This window comes from Mercenaria mercenaria, chromosome 12 (assembly GCF_021730395.1).
Source record: "Mercenaria mercenaria strain notata chromosome 12, MADL_Memer_1, whole genome shotgun sequence".
In the NCBI taxonomy this organism is placed as follows: Eukaryota; Metazoa; Mollusca; class Bivalvia; order Venerida; family Veneridae; genus Mercenaria; species Mercenaria mercenaria.
Window position 1 is genome coordinate 21,555,556 of NC_069372.1, and position 16,945 is coordinate 21,572,500.

Consider the following 16,945-nt stretch of genomic DNA (forward strand, 5'->3'; position numbering starts at 1 on the left):
TAATTATAATTACCTGATGACCCCAAGTGATAAGGGTCACCGGACTGTGACCTTGACCTACTAACCTACTTTCTTGTTTTTTAAGATACAGCCTTGAAATTTGGATGACATGTATAGTTTTGCACACCGATCTGAAAACTGACTTTCAGTGACCATGAATGTGACCTACTTCCTTGTTTTTTAAGATACAGCCTTGAAATTTGGAAGACATGTACAGTTTTGCACACTAATCTTAGAACTGACTTTCAGTGACCATGAATTTGACCTACTGACCTACTTTCTTGTTTTTGAAGCTTTAGCAAAGAAATTTGTTCAAGCAAGCAACCGAACTCAGGTGAGCGATATAGGGCCATCATGGCCCTCTTGTTTCATTTTTCCTTTGTATTTTTATCTCCACTATTCGGGGGTGCTGTTCTAATCGCCCCAGCTTCGGCATTGGCTTTCTTGGTTAAAAGTTTTTCGGCAAACTTGTTTTTCTTTCACATCTTTTTTACTTTTGCTTATATCTTACTGTAACTTCACATAAACATTGTGCAGCCTACAAACAAAGCCTTTTTGATGCAGGGACTGTATCCATTATACCCAAGGTCAAGGTCACCCAAGGTGTTATACTTATTATTTTTTGTTTACAGATTTATGCTCCGCCTACTGACACACGCGTTGTCTACCTGATTACCTGGTAAAGTCAAAGTGTCTAATTAAAACTATCTTCCAGGGCAATGGTAGCTTTATTCAAATTAGTTATACATGTAAAACAGCTGATATAATCACTATGAGTCAGGTCATTTTCAGTTTGTTCTGTAGTGTTCTGTAGCGAATACTGCAGTAATTATGAATGAAAACGAGAAAGAGCTGGATGTTAGCTTCGATCTGCTTGACTTTGAATGATAATGATCAGCGGTGCTCTGGAGCCTGATATTAAAATAAACTGAAATTACCAGTTACCGCGCTGATGACAACTGTTTTTTTTCTGTGAATGATGATAAAGTCTCCATCGTAAAGTCCGAACAAGTCTCTGAGATGCTGGAAATGGACCAAACACTGAGTTGTGCCACGTAACGATTACATGAATGATGCGTTAGTGATTAATGTTCCTAACTTTATCAAGAATCTAGACGTTATTACAAAAAAATAATTTCAGACACTATGCAGGTTAGTGTTTAGTAATTAGTACGCATTTATCAATTTAAATTGGTCTTGCGGCTGCGCCGCGCTACCAATTTAATTTGATAAATGCTTAAGTACTAATAAACACTAAACTATGCAAAAAGTGGAATCAAAACTGCAGTAATAACATCTAAACTGGTCCATGACTGTTCTGAAACGAAATAAATTATAACTATTATTTTTTAACTGTTGGTTATCATAACACAAAGTCAAAACATTGAAATAAAAAAATGATTTTAAGAAGTTTTGAATAGGCGTACAGTATTTTGACTAAGCGTACAGTCCGGATTTTAAAACTGATTGCGATTAGTGGGCCAGTAATGTATCGAATAGTGTACAGTGTCATCGGCATACATGTCTCGGAAAAACACATTTTCCTGAAAACGTATTCGTTACCATAGAGCCACGCTAGTATTTACCGATGCGTAAGATATTTATCTACGAAGTAGCAAAGGTTTCAATTCTTTGCAAAAGCTCAAGATACATTTATTTCAAAGAATTGATAGTTTCATTACAAAATCGAACAAATATCAACACGTGATTTGACTTGAAATTAAGCATATAATGTATTTCATCTGACATGTTTGGTATCTACGTTAACAGTAGCTCTTAGACAATACGTAAATTAAAAAATACACTTACTTTATGCGATATTAACGAAATAAACAAAGAAAATCCAAGCCATCCGCGACAGCAAAAATTTATGTTTTGATTCTTGAACGCCTAGTTTTTGGCGACTTCCGTTTGGGCGTACAGAGATTCTATACACTGTGTTTATGGCATCGTCCTGCCTTATTATACTGTAAATAAATCCTGTTTACCGTGGAGTAATTGCCATCTGTGGTCTTGATCTTTTCAAGTTTTTAACCAGACATTGTATATATTTAGAAATAGGATCAGTTTTAGGAAAAATGTTCTGTGCAAAAAACAATCTCAGTGAGAGACATTGTTATTTCGTTAGACTGTCCATTAGTTCATGTGATTCTAGGAGTATTAGCAGTTTTATTAAGCCATTACGCCCTAGGACTGTGCATAATGCAAAATGTATTACCAAAGCATATGGTATGATATTGGGTATGTCAAACGTTTTCTTTATGTTTAAATCAGAAAGTTTAAACCTCTGTTAGAAATCTGTAGTGGGATATTCAACTTGTCTGTTGTGCTGAATTTGACGTCTGCATATTAAAATAATTGGATAATTTTAATATGGTTTTACAAAGATCTTACATACCAGGAGTAAGTTTGCAAATAAACATTGAATAATAGGAAATTTTCATGACATTCAATTTCCTTATTCTTCTGCTGATAATTCTGTTCCATGAAATCAAACACGGACAACTCCAAGCTGCGAACAAAGGGAAGCCCTACCGCCTTTGATTAAAACAAAAAATGTCTATGCCTTGAGGCTGTTTTAATGTGTCATACTAGTATGAGCAAATATTGCCGTTCGAAATGACTACCTAATGCATCTATTGCATGTTGAGGCAATGTAATTAAATACTGTAATATCATTTAATTTTGTTGGCTTGATGTTTGGTGGTTTTGGACAAATACATGTATGTCGTGGGAACATGAATTTCTGGAATGGGAAGTAAATAATTCTATGGATTAACATCGTGGATCGACCCAACCGTGAAACATATAGAAATAAGTTCCCAAATGAATTTTAAATGATTTCAGTGTAGTTGATTTCTATTAATAATAGATAGAAAAGATGTAATTTGCATACATGGAAAGGAAAAATGTGTTCTAAATCAAACTAGAAATGAAAGGTCTACAATGCTATCGTATATTATTCACTGTATAGATAGGATAAGCAGTCTTTGAACACGAGTTGTATCAGTATCTTTGTGTTTACCGCCACTGTCAATAATATCATTTTTGACTTGATATGCATATTTGACCAGCTGATTAGACTGCATAAACATGTTTGATTTAATTTCCTACTACTGATCTTTACCTCCCGAAAGAAGTTGGGTTTTAAATTCTTTTATATCAATCAAACGATTTCTTTTCAGCATTGTTGTCTATTTAAATGCTTTTATTTAATGAGAAACAAACAAAAAAGAAGAAGAAAAAACAGCAACTTTTTTATCAGAGTGCATTGTAATGGTTGGAAATTTAGTTAACATTCAATATATTGAACTGTTTTGATGAAACAATTCTAGATTGACATTATTGTTGTTAATATGACATTCAGATGCAAATGTTACTGAAATATGCACCAGAGAATAATTTACATATTCATATTGGCATGTAATAACACCACATCTTTGCAGTGACCGAAAGTTGGCACCAGAAGTAAAAAAAATTGTATTGCTTTTGATGCATGCTTTTAAACTCATATATTCTGGTCTTAATTTTCCATTTCGCTAACTTTCTCGATGTTAGAAAATTGTCTCCATACAGAAGTTTGAAATCCATATTTTCCAATCAGCTTTTATGGCCGTCGTAACATTAAGCCTAGGCCGGATCGTCATGTTGGAAGCCATAGAAGGTTGTTGGTTCTACCCAGGTGCTTGCGTCTGCCTGAAATAATGTCCCGAGTACAACCGCGTATTCATCAACATATACTGAAATATCTCAAACTTAATTCCTCATTACTTCAATACATCACGGAGTTAGAAATGCGACAAATCAATTAGGAGAGTTAAGAGAGTTTGACAGATACTTTAAGACACGTGTCCTGTTTCAAAAGTTTTACTCATAGGAAATTTAATGGATTTTTGATTATTGCATACGGGTTGTTCTACATGAAACGAGTATTTTGGAAAAACCTTAACACCAAAATAAAAAAATGTAACTTCTATATAGTTTTTGTGTTTTTTTGCAAAGCAAACATATAACTGATTCTTAATTTGACAATTGGATAGATAGCAATAACGTTTGTCTATTGGTTTTCTATCTAGTTTTACAATTGGACGTTCTAATTGAGTCATTTCCGCGACGCAGATAAATTAAGGATTTCAGTGCTATAGGTCACATATTTTTTTTTATTTTGCCTTATATCTGATTAACTATGAAGTAAATGCATTTTCGTCTTGGAGTTACAAAACATCAGCTCAATTTAAGTTGTTAGTCAGTTAGAAGACAAAATGTAGCTCCTGTTCCTAGAGAGTAATTAAATTGTGACGATTTCTTTGAATTTGAATCACTGTTTAAGATTATGTTTAAGAAATATAGGCACAAGCAAGGAAGACGAACCAAAAAGGTTAACTCTAACTACATAATTTAGGTAAATATACAATAAATTTGTCAGTGTCATGGTTGTGACAAAGCGTCTCGGCTGTGACACGTTCGTAACGGAAGTGACAAATAATACATGAAACGGATAATTAAACACTATATTCATAGCATTATTATTACGATATTCTGTTTGTGGCGATTAAACACATTCTCAGGATATGTTTATCTTCTACTAGGATATATAATACCTTTACTATTTATGAAAATTGGCACTGTGATATATTGATATATGTAGAAACCGTTATGGTTTACTTCTTCAATAATACATGTATATGTTCTGTTCTGTTTATACAATAATATCGTGGCCGTTGCACAATTCAGATATTACCATGATTTGTTGCATATAACGCTAGTAGTTAAATGAAAGGAAAGCCACTCATGTTTCAATGATTTATTCATGGAAATGATCACCGTGACAACTCTCTGAAGTTTTTCTCAGTGCCAACCTCATTTACTACGAACAATATAAACTGTCATTTAGCTTGAGTGATGAACAATAAAAAAACTCTAGACCTTTTTCCAGGCTTACATTTTACACCTTCACAACCAGTTCTAGGCTACATTGATTGCTCAGACCAACGACAGGTACAGCCGAAAAGATTCATTATCAAACAACAAACTATCATTTACAATACATAGATAATGATTTTAACCCTTAAACCGCTGGATTGTGTAGGCCTTTGCGAGCAGATCAGCCTGCCCACAACCTTGCCTTTGATCTCGTTGCTTAGACACAGATACATTATTTACTGATTAAGCAGCAAACTGTTTAGACCCTGATCAGCTGGCATGGTTGCTTGCCGACTGTCTGCGCCTAAGCTGGTCTGTGCCTAACATAGTCTAGCGTTTAAGGGTTAACACCATTGAAATCCTTTTCAGACTAACAGTGTATACCTTTGCAACATATTTAAGACTTAAACCTGACAACACTCTGAAGATTTGCTCAGGACCAACTCAATTACTGAAGAAAAGATAACAAAATACAGAACAATCTCTAACAAACCGTCATTAACAATAATAAAATACTGCTTCTAACAACCTTAAATCCCTTGAATCCCTTTTCAGGCGTATTTTTACAGTGCAGTTATTGTTCGCTATATATTTTCTATCATTTATTAACATGATTGTGCCAAGTCACCTATGTACCTCATATGTTTAGATAGTCTTTTATTTTCTTCCATATATCTTTCTGAATGTCAAAGTGCCGAGTCAACTTTCAGGGTGGTGAAATCAGAATTATGAACTGTTCAAGGTTGTACTAGGGAACATCGTCACTTCGGTTCGGACAAAAAGGTTCTCGCCAACGAAATGCACGACATTCAACTCGAAGTCAGTTGTGTCAACGTCTTGAATAATGCCAGGATATGGCCGACCATCGTACGATACCACGCAGTACTGTCCAATATGGCTATTGTCAATATCAAGTATTCCCGAAAAAGACATGCAACTAACAAATAGTAAAAGATAAAAGGTAAGGGTAGATTTCCCGGAAACAATCATAATTCGGTACAACCTCTCAACAACAGCCACCATATCCGAGCGAACAAAGTTGGTTGGTGAAAAATTTGTTAAATATTTGTACCGTGAATTTTTTTTCATCAGGAACTGGCGGGGTATCTGGGGATTCTGACTGTTCCATAGATTGAAGGCTTTCTCTCGCAGAAGAGATGGTAGTCGTCTGTGATATGGCACTTGACAGAAACAGCTTACATCACCGAACGATACAGTTCCGGGGCTTTCTGAGTATATCTGCAAAATAAGTATACACTTAATATTGGAAGCAGATAAATAGTAAAAGGTTACAGCGATGACAGGAAAGCGACCCTACCAAATCGACCTGGTAGCAGGAGTACAATTAGCAGTGGGAACAGCAGTAGCAGCAGCAGCAGTAGCAGCAGTAGCAGTAGCAGTAGTATAGCAGCCGCAGTTATAGTAGTAGCAGTAGCAATAGTAACAGTAGTAGCAGCTGTAGAAGTAGTACCTGTAGCAGTAACACGTATAGTAGTACTATAAGTAGCAGTAGGAAATACATTAGTAGCAGCAATAGCAGTAGTGGCAACATGTATTGTTGTGTTGGGCGTAACGCTGTTTTTTTAGCAATGTCAGTCATATATTGATATTTTAACAGAGTATCATTGCAGCAAGTGACAACATCCACAAATGGAACAGATGTGAAGACTATTACTCGTAAAAACGAACGATTTAAATGTTTGTTTGCACATAATTGGTGCTTTTCTTGGATCTTTCTTGCCCTCATAAAAATGCTTTCATACTAAAATGAACCCGTATTACTATGATAATTGTACTGTTAATCTAGTAAGATACACATATCTTTATAAAGAATGAAAACAAGATAATATTAAAATCTGTATTTACAAAACTGATTGAATTTGAATATTTAAACATTCAACTTGACTTTAAATATTATTCTTCATGCTCGTTTATACATTGAGTATCTAATATCTTTATTATCCATGGTTAAAATATGTTTAATAAAATATAAATTTTAAACTGTTCAATTTTGTTCTATTTATTGTCGAAATTGTATGTTTTTGGATGGAGAATTATAACAAGATCCTGTCTTTGTTGACATGATTAAATTTGCACATGTATATTTTTGCATGCATAATGAAGATATTGCTTTCCACAAATCAATACTGATCAACAAAAGCTTCTGCTCTTGGGATGAGAGCAGCTAGACTTGGTTTTAACAGAACGCACAGAGGTTATTGATATGTTCCATAGACATAGTTTCCGAGTATCTTAAAGTATTATGTGAAACAGGTTCTAACCATTACCCTTCTTGCTGTAAGTGCGTCCTAGAATTTATAATGATGGAGAAACGTTTTAAGACACTTCATGAAGTTACATCATGGTCCCACGTTGAAAGTCGAGCATCACAAATTTGAAAAGTCTTCTTCTTCTTTTAGTGTACCTATCCCGTTATTGGACATCATCGTACAATGGGCGTATGATATAATAAGGACGAGGTAAAAGGGGATGTCTCTTTACTGAACGCAGACCTACCTTCCTTGGACATCCTCGGAGGTGTCTGCTGTGTCAACACACTCTGATAGGTTGTACTTCAGTTTGACAGCCAAGAAAAAGATGGAGTTTGGTGTATGTCGATCCTGCAGAATGACACCAGGATTCTAAGTTGGTCGGATCTAGTGTTGAGGTTGGCAGGGCGAATATTATAAGTCCGTGCATAATCATGTAAACTATCACCAGTTTCGCATTGACTCGGCGCTCTTTCAGAGCAGTCTAGTCAATACTGTTGATCAGCTGGTGGTTTTGTAAGAGCCTCTTACAAATTTGGCGGATCATTTCTGGAAAGCCGTTTGGTTCTTGTTGATTATCGTGTATCCCAGCCGGAACAATGAATGAATCAATCACTTCAACCAGAGGCCTCAGAAGTCATTTCAGATGCTGTCCCAAGGAAGCCTCAAGGCTGCTTAGACGTAAGGACTTACTAAATATCTTTGCCATAAATCGTGGAATATAAAGTGTCTCTATCATTTTCTGTGGACATAGTGAAAACGATCGTCCAAGCAATTCTGAACACCCAAGGTCAAGAACAATTTTGAACATTTATCTGTTACTTTGAAAACACTAAATTCCCATTGGTAAAACAGTATAAATGTTATATCATTACATTTTCTGACATGATAAACAATAGTTACGGCATATTATCTTCTTGATAAACAAACGTCTGATGAAATTGTCGTTACAAATTTTCGGACACATTTAAAACTTAGTTATCTGAGGTACAAAACTATACCAGTAAGTGAAATCAAAGAAAAAACATCGTTAACACTGCAGAGTCTACATTCTTTTTCCCGGTTTACAAGAAACATAGTCATAACGTGTTCAGGAATGAAAACTGTGCCACATAAATATGGTATCACAGCAATAATCGGACCACACATTTATGATTTTTCTTACATATTAACATTTGCTTCACATTCTGTTGCATAAGAAGCTTCACATTCTAATCCCTGGCAAGAAGTGATTGATAAATAAAATATCTATTCATATTTGGAGAGATTCCATTTTACGGTGTCTGTAATTAACTGAATACTTCTACTGAATATTCCATCTTTACCGTTGACATTTACCAGTCTGATGCTGCCCTAAAGACCACTAGACTTATGAGTACAATCGTAGAAATGTAATTAATATAAATTCTCTCTTTTATTGATGTATTGCTGGACTCTAAATATTTTCTTTTTATCATTACACATTGCTGTAGGCGGTATAGTAGTTTCTAGACACCGTCAGTAGGTATAATTCCCTTCGCAAGAGGTGCATAATTCCGAATTGTGGATAATTATTTGTTTTTGTAGCATATTGTAGTTTACAAACTTTCTATGAAAGGAAATATAATGAATTTTGTTACTCAGTGCAAAAATATGGTTAACTGCATTAACATAAAGAAGAAGTTAACCCTTTTTCGCTGTGGAAACGGCAATTAGATGTTTCGGAAGTTGACATGATACTCCATATTTAATGATTGACTCACTGTTTAATAGTTCTTTATTGTTAGTATAAAACATGATAAACCAGAAAAAAACAGACAAGAATTGTTCTAAAAATAGAGTAATTCTGGTATATTTTTGCACATTTTGGTTTGCTCAAAAATATCATTCTCCTCATTACGAAGGGCATGAGTACTGCCTGTTTCATAGATAGTTAAAAGTTTTGCATCTTCAGTGGCCAGACTGAGACCACTTTATAATTTACTATCACAAAAATACTCTTTTTATGTTCCGCGTGACGACCTTAAAAAGTCTCTTCGTTCTTTCATAAAGAGAACATTGAATCCATACTATAAATACTTACATATAATTAACCTGTATTACAGAGTTTTGCTTGAGCACGTGCTAAAGGGTGTGATTTGTGTTGCACGTTTCATTACCACTAATGAAAGGGCTCAATCAGACAGAGTCTGTTCTTATCTCCTGTCAGTAAACGAGCCAGAGTGATATTGATCAAATTCATTACTATAATTGATACAGCACATTGCATGGACACATTATCCATATGAAATTAATTGTTATTTAAACAGATGGCGACTTTCATAACAAAATGATGGATTCAAACGAAGAAATCAATTTATATACATGTTTTTCAGTGAATCATCTGAAATATATACACTTTTCACAAACATCAGACATATTTTTTCATTAGTACTGAAGAACAAAATGAGAAGAAAAATGATTTTAAAACCATTGAAAACTTTTATTTGTTTACCAAAAAATAAGATAAAGATATTTTTCACTCTGTTGTTCACTTAGTGCGAGATATCGAAATGGTCTCTATATAGATGTAACTATTCTATTAGTATCATTTACCGTCTGACACGATACATTTTCTGACATTTTTTTTATAAAGTAACAACAGTTTTGCCACTGACATAACACATTGTGGTTATTATGAACACATTTAGAAATAGGTTTGGAATATTTGAAGTTATTTCCATCTGCGGGAAATAAATGATAAGGATTCTCAGTTGTCTGACATATCATATATTGAGCATACTAATTTGGTTCATAGATTTCCTTTTGACATTGTTACATATATCATATTACATAGACTAGGTTTGATTTAAGTGGTTTGATAAATGCTGTTTCTAAGACGTATCTAATTGATTTGACAGGTATGAATATTGACCTTATTATGCTAAATATAACTTGGTAGTATTTAAAACATAAACATGATAGAGCTTATGTATCAGTTTAGACTTAATATGAGTATTTGACCAGCTGTTTAGATTGTATTAACATATTTAATTTAATTTGCTACCACTGATTTTTACCTCCCTGTAGAAGTTCGATATTTAATTTTTTTTTTATAACAATCAAACGATTTCTACTCAGCCTTGTTGTCTATCTAAATGCCTTTATTTCACGAGAAACAAAAACCCAAATGGACTTAGAGTTCTTGTCCAGAAAACACCATGTTTTATTAAAATGCATGGTAACTGTTGGAAATTCAGTTAAAATTCGCGATATAGAAATTTCTAGATTGACATTATTGTTGTAAATATGACAGTCGAATGTAAATTTTACTGAAATATGCATAAGAGAATAATTTGCATATTTGTAGAGCATCTAGTGGCATGTAATAATACATATCTGTGCAACGAGCAGAGCAAAAATTGGCACCAGAAGTAAAAAGAATTGAATTGCTTTTGATGCATGATTCTAAACTCATACATTCTGGTCTTAATGTTCCATTTCGCTAACTTTCTCAATGTTAGAAAATTGCCTCCATACAGAAGTTTTAAATACAACGTTTATGAAATCCATATTTCCAAACCACTTTATCTGTTACAATAAGGTGCCACATATACGGCTCAACAGAGGCCTCTGCGGCCGAGTGTATCATTAAGCATTGGCCTGTTTGAAGCCATAGAAGGTTGTTGGTTCTACCCAGGTGCTTGCGTCTGCCTGAAATAATGTCCTGAGTTAAACCTTGCTTCGCATTTATCAACATTTTAAGTCTGAAACTGAGACTTTGAAATGTTAAAATCATTGTTTGCCCTAAATTTGTAAATCATGCCTGGATTTCCACGAAATTTGGCATGAATGTACTGTATACTAAAACAAAAAGCTCTGCAAAGTGTCAGCTAAACAGATATATTTTAGAAACGAAGTTACGACGGTTTGCATTTTAAAGTCTAAGATTTTTGACTGGTAAAAAACTGTAAAATGAGTAAATTTAGTTAAAACATGAACTAAAAAGAAAAGTTTTTTGTTTTTACATACAAGATAAAAAATACCCTCCACTCATGAACACCATATATTACATTTTCAATATTGCATCTGGTGTTCATTCATAAAATATATTTCAATTTTACACTGAAAGAAACAAATACCATCTATATCTTTGTCGGTTCGATTTAAAACCCACATCCAAACAAAATACATTTTTCATATAGCAGGATGCACAGAAATGCAGCTTGATTTTAGGTGTGGAAAAATGTATTATTTTATTACTCAAAATAAAAACCAATTATCTCATACAACACTCTTTATTCAACAAGAATATGCATTGATACTTACAACGATAGTTAAACATACGCATGATACATTTTGTAATAATTGAATTAAATTCAGTAAAAGTATATTGACAATATTGGGAGTTGATCGGCCGCTCATGACTCAACAAGGGTCTCACCGTGTAGAGTCGTTAAAAGCACAGCAAAATCCGTCGACTGAGAGGAGAACAGACGCACCAACCCAAGGCTTGCAAAAACAACGCAACTGCGCAATCCATCGAACTTCGAATTGTGAATCCAACCCAGCCCGGGTGTCACCGGGCTGCGGTCAAATGCACAACCCTAGCCAATGTAAAGCGAGGCAATATAGCACAACGGACCACAAGGCAAAGCAATGCAAGACACTTTGTACTTTGTAACAGGTATCACTCAAACAACGCAAAGTAACGCAAGACACTTTGTACTTTGTAACAGGTGTCACTCAAAGGCAAAGCAACACAAGACACTTTGCACTTTATAACAGGTATCACTCAAATGCAAACACACACCAATTTCAATTGAACGTCGAGCTACCATTCCACCCATTTCGGGTTTCACCGAGAATGAGCGAAACCGCAACACGAGTCAATGAAAGGCAAGGCAAGGCAAGGCAAGGCAAAGTGACACCACTGAGAGCAACGCAACATACGCAACACACGCAACACTAGGCATTGCCAAGTACTAGGGCAAAACCTTTTACTATCCAGTTAACACAAACTGGTAAACATATGATACCCCAAAGTACGCAACTTGAATGCAAACATACAGACACCGTATCCGCTCACCTCACGGCCGACAGAATTTTACCGCCACAATAAATTTATAATTTATCCGCCAAAATTCTACGGCCTTTCAAACTCTTCTTTAAAAAATCGCATCTTTTATGTAATCACCAAAAAACTGTAGTCCTACTTTCTTATACTGTATTTCCATGTTACCGAAATAAAATGTGGCATAGCATCAATATCGAGCCTAATTATAATGAATTTGCCACCTGAATAAACTAACTTGCGGTAGGCCATATATTACCAAATCTAATCTTACAACTTCAAAAGCTATGATTTTGATATAACTTGCATCAACAATTAGACAGTACAAGCTCCCCTTTTAAAGATTTGGCTGAAACGGCAGAAAAAAGAAAAAACTGACATTTTACTCCAGATTAACGAGTAGAAGTCCTGAATTTACGATCATTTCTCTATTAATTGAGATAATTAATGCACATACAGAAGACATTTTGTCTGCGCCTATAGAAAAAATTATGTGACCCGATTTCTACTCCTTAATTCTGAAATAACGGGGTTTGATAGATACATATTTCATTGTTTTGAAATTTTATATACGCATATTTGTTCTCAACTACGGACAAGTCTGAAACTTGAACAATTCGTATGTTAATCGTTTGCTCACATAAACAAACCAAAGTATGATACAAAAAACAAAGTCTAACATATTTTCAACTCGTATTCCTCGTATATCGTGCACGGGAAGCAGTCGCATTTGACCTTTATTAAAAACTTTGTCGATAGAGTCCGCTTGTCTCGGGTAGCACAATTATTTCGACAGCCGTCTAACAGTTTATTTATGACGAAACCCGTATGTAAATGAAAAACCCGTGCAGTTTGTGACATTAATTTAAAGCCCTGCTCCCGTCCTACATTTTAACCTTGAATCGTAACTGAAAAAGCAAGAAAATCCCGACTATGAACAGTGACACCTGTCAAAATAGAGTCTATTTTATATATAATTCTATATGAAATACCATTAGTTTTGCGTGCAACAGTGTGGTACGTGCCTATTATAATCATGGTTGCATACACACAACAGAATTAATTGAATAGCAGCGGGGTAGGATTTTAAGCCTGTAATGTAAGTTAAATTCGTCTTTCACAAAACAACATACACTATAAAAAAATAATGTGATGGGTTGATATCGGTCATTGTTAAGGTAAACGGTAAGTGATTTTTTTTATTTTTTTTTTTTTTAATGATTTAATAGCTGTATTGTATGTAACCGAGGTATAAGTGCTACTTTTATTTAAGATTGTAGCAATGTTCGAACTCTATGGATCTACACCAGGAGCTGCTTATCTGAATCTGAATAACTTAAACCAAAAATGTCATCGTGACGACCTGGTACATGTTCAGCGTATATAGGAAAACAATAAAATCTGACAACTACATGATAGTTTGTACAAGATACTTATAACTGCCCTATTGAGGCAAAAGAGCTTTTAGATTTATTACTTATTATTCAGCAGTTGTTTAATAAGTCTGATCCCCAAACCACAACCGCCGCTAAGATTGGAAACAATTCCGTCAATGTTATGCTGTAAATCCAAGTCTGTATCATAAATCAAGTCGTCATCAGTGACGGTGAAAATAAATACCAAAATCGGAATATTCACCCTGGTACTATCAAAAGACAAAATTATAATCTTAGTTTGTAACAGAAAAAACTGAAATCCAACTGATTTATTTTTGTAAAAATCATAACGTTGTTAAATATCCTAATTCTTGTATGATGATATAGTTTTGTCAGACCAAAAACGGCGAGTAAAGATTGACCAGTAAAAATTGTCATCGTGACGAACCGGTACAATCTTAGAAATGTGACAATTTATTAGTGTTCAACTTTGATTTATGCAGATTCTAAAATCTAGCAAACTATTCAAATGTTATGTCCCTGGTTACGTTACAAATGAAAGCGACTTTAATTGATATGTCAACGTCCTCGTGTATCTACAAATAAGTTTTAATTTGTGTTCGCCTGTGAATTTAATGTTTTGACATACTTCTATGCTACATAACGTAAACTATTTATAAATGGTTAAATTGAACCTGCTGAGCATGAATGACGTAAACTGTGATCCGAAGTGACCTAATTATTGAACCCATTTATATTAACCGTTAATAAGATCGTTCATTGTATGATAAATGGTGAGTTCCTCTATATTCACCTGAAATATTTTTGTGAAATGAAACATTTTACTGAAATCTTGAAATTTAGCAGTGGGACCGGCTACTCGGTCAGTTTCAATATTATTTTAAATTTGCGTATTGATTATTCTGAATTCAGTGAAACGTATTACTCTTAAAGTGAACATAGCAATTCAATGAAATTAGAAGACAGTTTGTGTAAGAGATAAGATGTTCCAACTGTTATGTTTCCTAAACTGACAGAATCTGAGAAGTGATCCTTTATGAAAGGAAGCTCGAACAAAAAGACGAAAACTTTTGATTACTTAAAGACTTTATATGCGCGTTGAAATTTGTACACTTTACATTGTACGCAAATTTGCGAATTAACCACGTACGATTACAGAAATTACAGTCATAATACATATGCATAAAAACTGATGTTAACTGGTTTAACCAGCATGTAATATCCCATAAATTATTGTTTGACTTAGACCATGGAGCTGAAGTGCTTTGACGTAAAAGAAATTGATCGTTATAACTCGTGAATGAATAAGTTCTTCTAACGCAGTGCGCGATCTCTGAAGTTATACATGTAATGCAATATCTCTTCAATTTTGTAAGAATACCTGGTATACTGAAACGTAAGTGATGAATTCATTAGTAGATTTCTCAAAAAACTTAATATTTTTCTGTACATTCAATGCGCTAGTAACTATTCAGATTAACTACTAAAACCCTTGCAAAATACGGACTTTTGACTGTGCATTTCGGTTGCAATACCTAATTTATCTACTCGCCTTAACATTTAATTAAAGCTGACACTGAATCGCTAAGTAAACATCTGTCGAGCGTAAAGCTTGTAAAGAAGTGTCAAATACAGTTCAATTACCAGGTCATTCGTACCACAAGTTTTCAAAACAAATATTTCTCTACATGCAAAATAACCTAATTTTTGTTTTTATTTTGTAATAGCTTGAACTCATGTTTTTCTTATAAATATCAAAATATGAAAATCGTAGCTAGGATACAAAAACTAAATCTAATTTTTACAAACATGATGTTTACAAAAACGAACTGTTGTTAGACACCTGCTCCAGTTCTACCTTATAACCTTTAATTGACACTGAAAAAGCATGGAAATCATGACTATGAACAGAGACGCCTGTCAAAATAACGACTATTAAATCAAATTATACATTTGTGTATACAAAACACCTTTGATTTTGCGAGCTAAGTGTAGTACATGTTGCCTTATGTCATCAAAAGTTATATACACAGTAAAATTTGAATAACCGTGGAACCGAGTTTACTGATATTGTATGCCAAAATAGAGTCAAAAGGATAGCCTGTAGACGCGTGCGTAGATATATATTTGCGTCGCCACACCCCATTCGGAATATTATGAAAAAACCTAAGGATCTATGTTTGAACAACAAACAATCTACTAAATCTGTGATATTATTTTTCGACATACCGGCAGAAGATTGGTAACACCGTCAACAACATTCTCTTCTAAAGCATCTGCACCTAGCATCCCTCTTGCCATTGTCCTGAGGAGCATACTGCAGAATATTTCTGTTGCAAGGATTCCTTCGAAATATCAGTTCCCGCCTTTGACCACGAGGCATTGCGATGATAAATCAAAACATGTAAATAGTTTTGACGTTACCGACGGTGTAGCTAGCAAAATGTGAGAGAACTGCACGAGATTATTGGTATTTATATTATATCGACTGGGTACCAGTATCAATAGGAACCAGTTCAGATCAGCCAAGTGTAAAAATATCGATGACACGTTTATCTACGAAAACAGACGACAATTTAATAAACTAGCAGACGGTAATTAACGAGCAACAATTTGAGAAAAAATAAATTAAATTATTTTAATTCTAAAATAATTTCCATTATTAAACACTGTTAAGAAATGTGCGACATTCTTACATGAGGGAAAGTGAGGCAAGGTCTGCACGTGTACTGAAAGATCTCAAACTTAATTTCTCATTACTTCAATACATCACAATGGCACACCATTTATGCCTAGTATTGGTTACGTGCAGCCGTTATATCTCTTTACTTCATGCTACCTCATGTCAAGATTTAAATCAAGATTTTTATCTATAACACTCAGTTTGTACATTGATACAAGTACAAGAGCAAGATTAATCTTCCTAAATAACAACTTTGCAAGATGCCAGATATAAAGAATTCGCATTTAAAATATGCGTCATTGATATGGAAATGACTCAGGTTTGATTGACAGCGCCAGAGCCAACTGCAATTAATCTGTTCTTAAAAGTTTAATTTTCTGTCGCGTGCTTTCAGGTTGTCTATCTATTAGATAGGTTCTCTGTTACATTTTATTATTCACTGAGTTAGAAATGCGACAAAGCAATTAGAAGAGCTAGAGAGTTTGACAGACACTTTAAGATACGCGTCTTGTTTCAAAGGTTTTACTCTTAACAAAGTTAAGAATGTTTTGAATGTGCTGTCACCAATTTGCATAATTTACCTTGATTTTACTCTAGGCTACGTATATGATTGCGGTCAGATCCAAAAAACGTCAATGCT

General features: G+C 34.3%; 1 protein-coding gene across 1 annotated transcript; it reads right to left on the reverse strand.

Annotated features, from left to right (window-relative positions):
* Positions 1-4,840: 4,840 nt before the first annotated feature.
* Positions 4,841-16,278, reverse strand: LOC128547264 (uncharacterized). The gene is made up of 2 exons (XM_053519400.1): positions 15,852-16,278; positions 4,841-6,162 (listed from the first exon to the last, which is right to left on the reverse strand). Exons 1-2 carry the CDS (start codon positions 15,936-15,938, stop codon positions 5,650-5,652), a joined length of 600 nt encoding a protein of 199 aa, XP_053375375.1. The 5' UTR covers positions 15,939-16,278; the 3' UTR covers positions 4,841-5,649.
* Between the last annotated feature and the right edge of the window lie 667 nt (positions 16,279-16,945).

Coding starts and splice junctions, on each gene's coding strand:
- LOC128547264 (XM_053519400.1), bottom strand. CDS start 15,938: ATGCTCCTCAGGACAATGGCAAGAGGGATGCTAGGTGCAGATGCTTTA. Junction 6,163..15,851: donor GTGTTACCAATCTTCTGCCG/GTATGTCGAAAA, acceptor CTTATTTTGCAG/ATATACTCAGAAAGCCCCGG.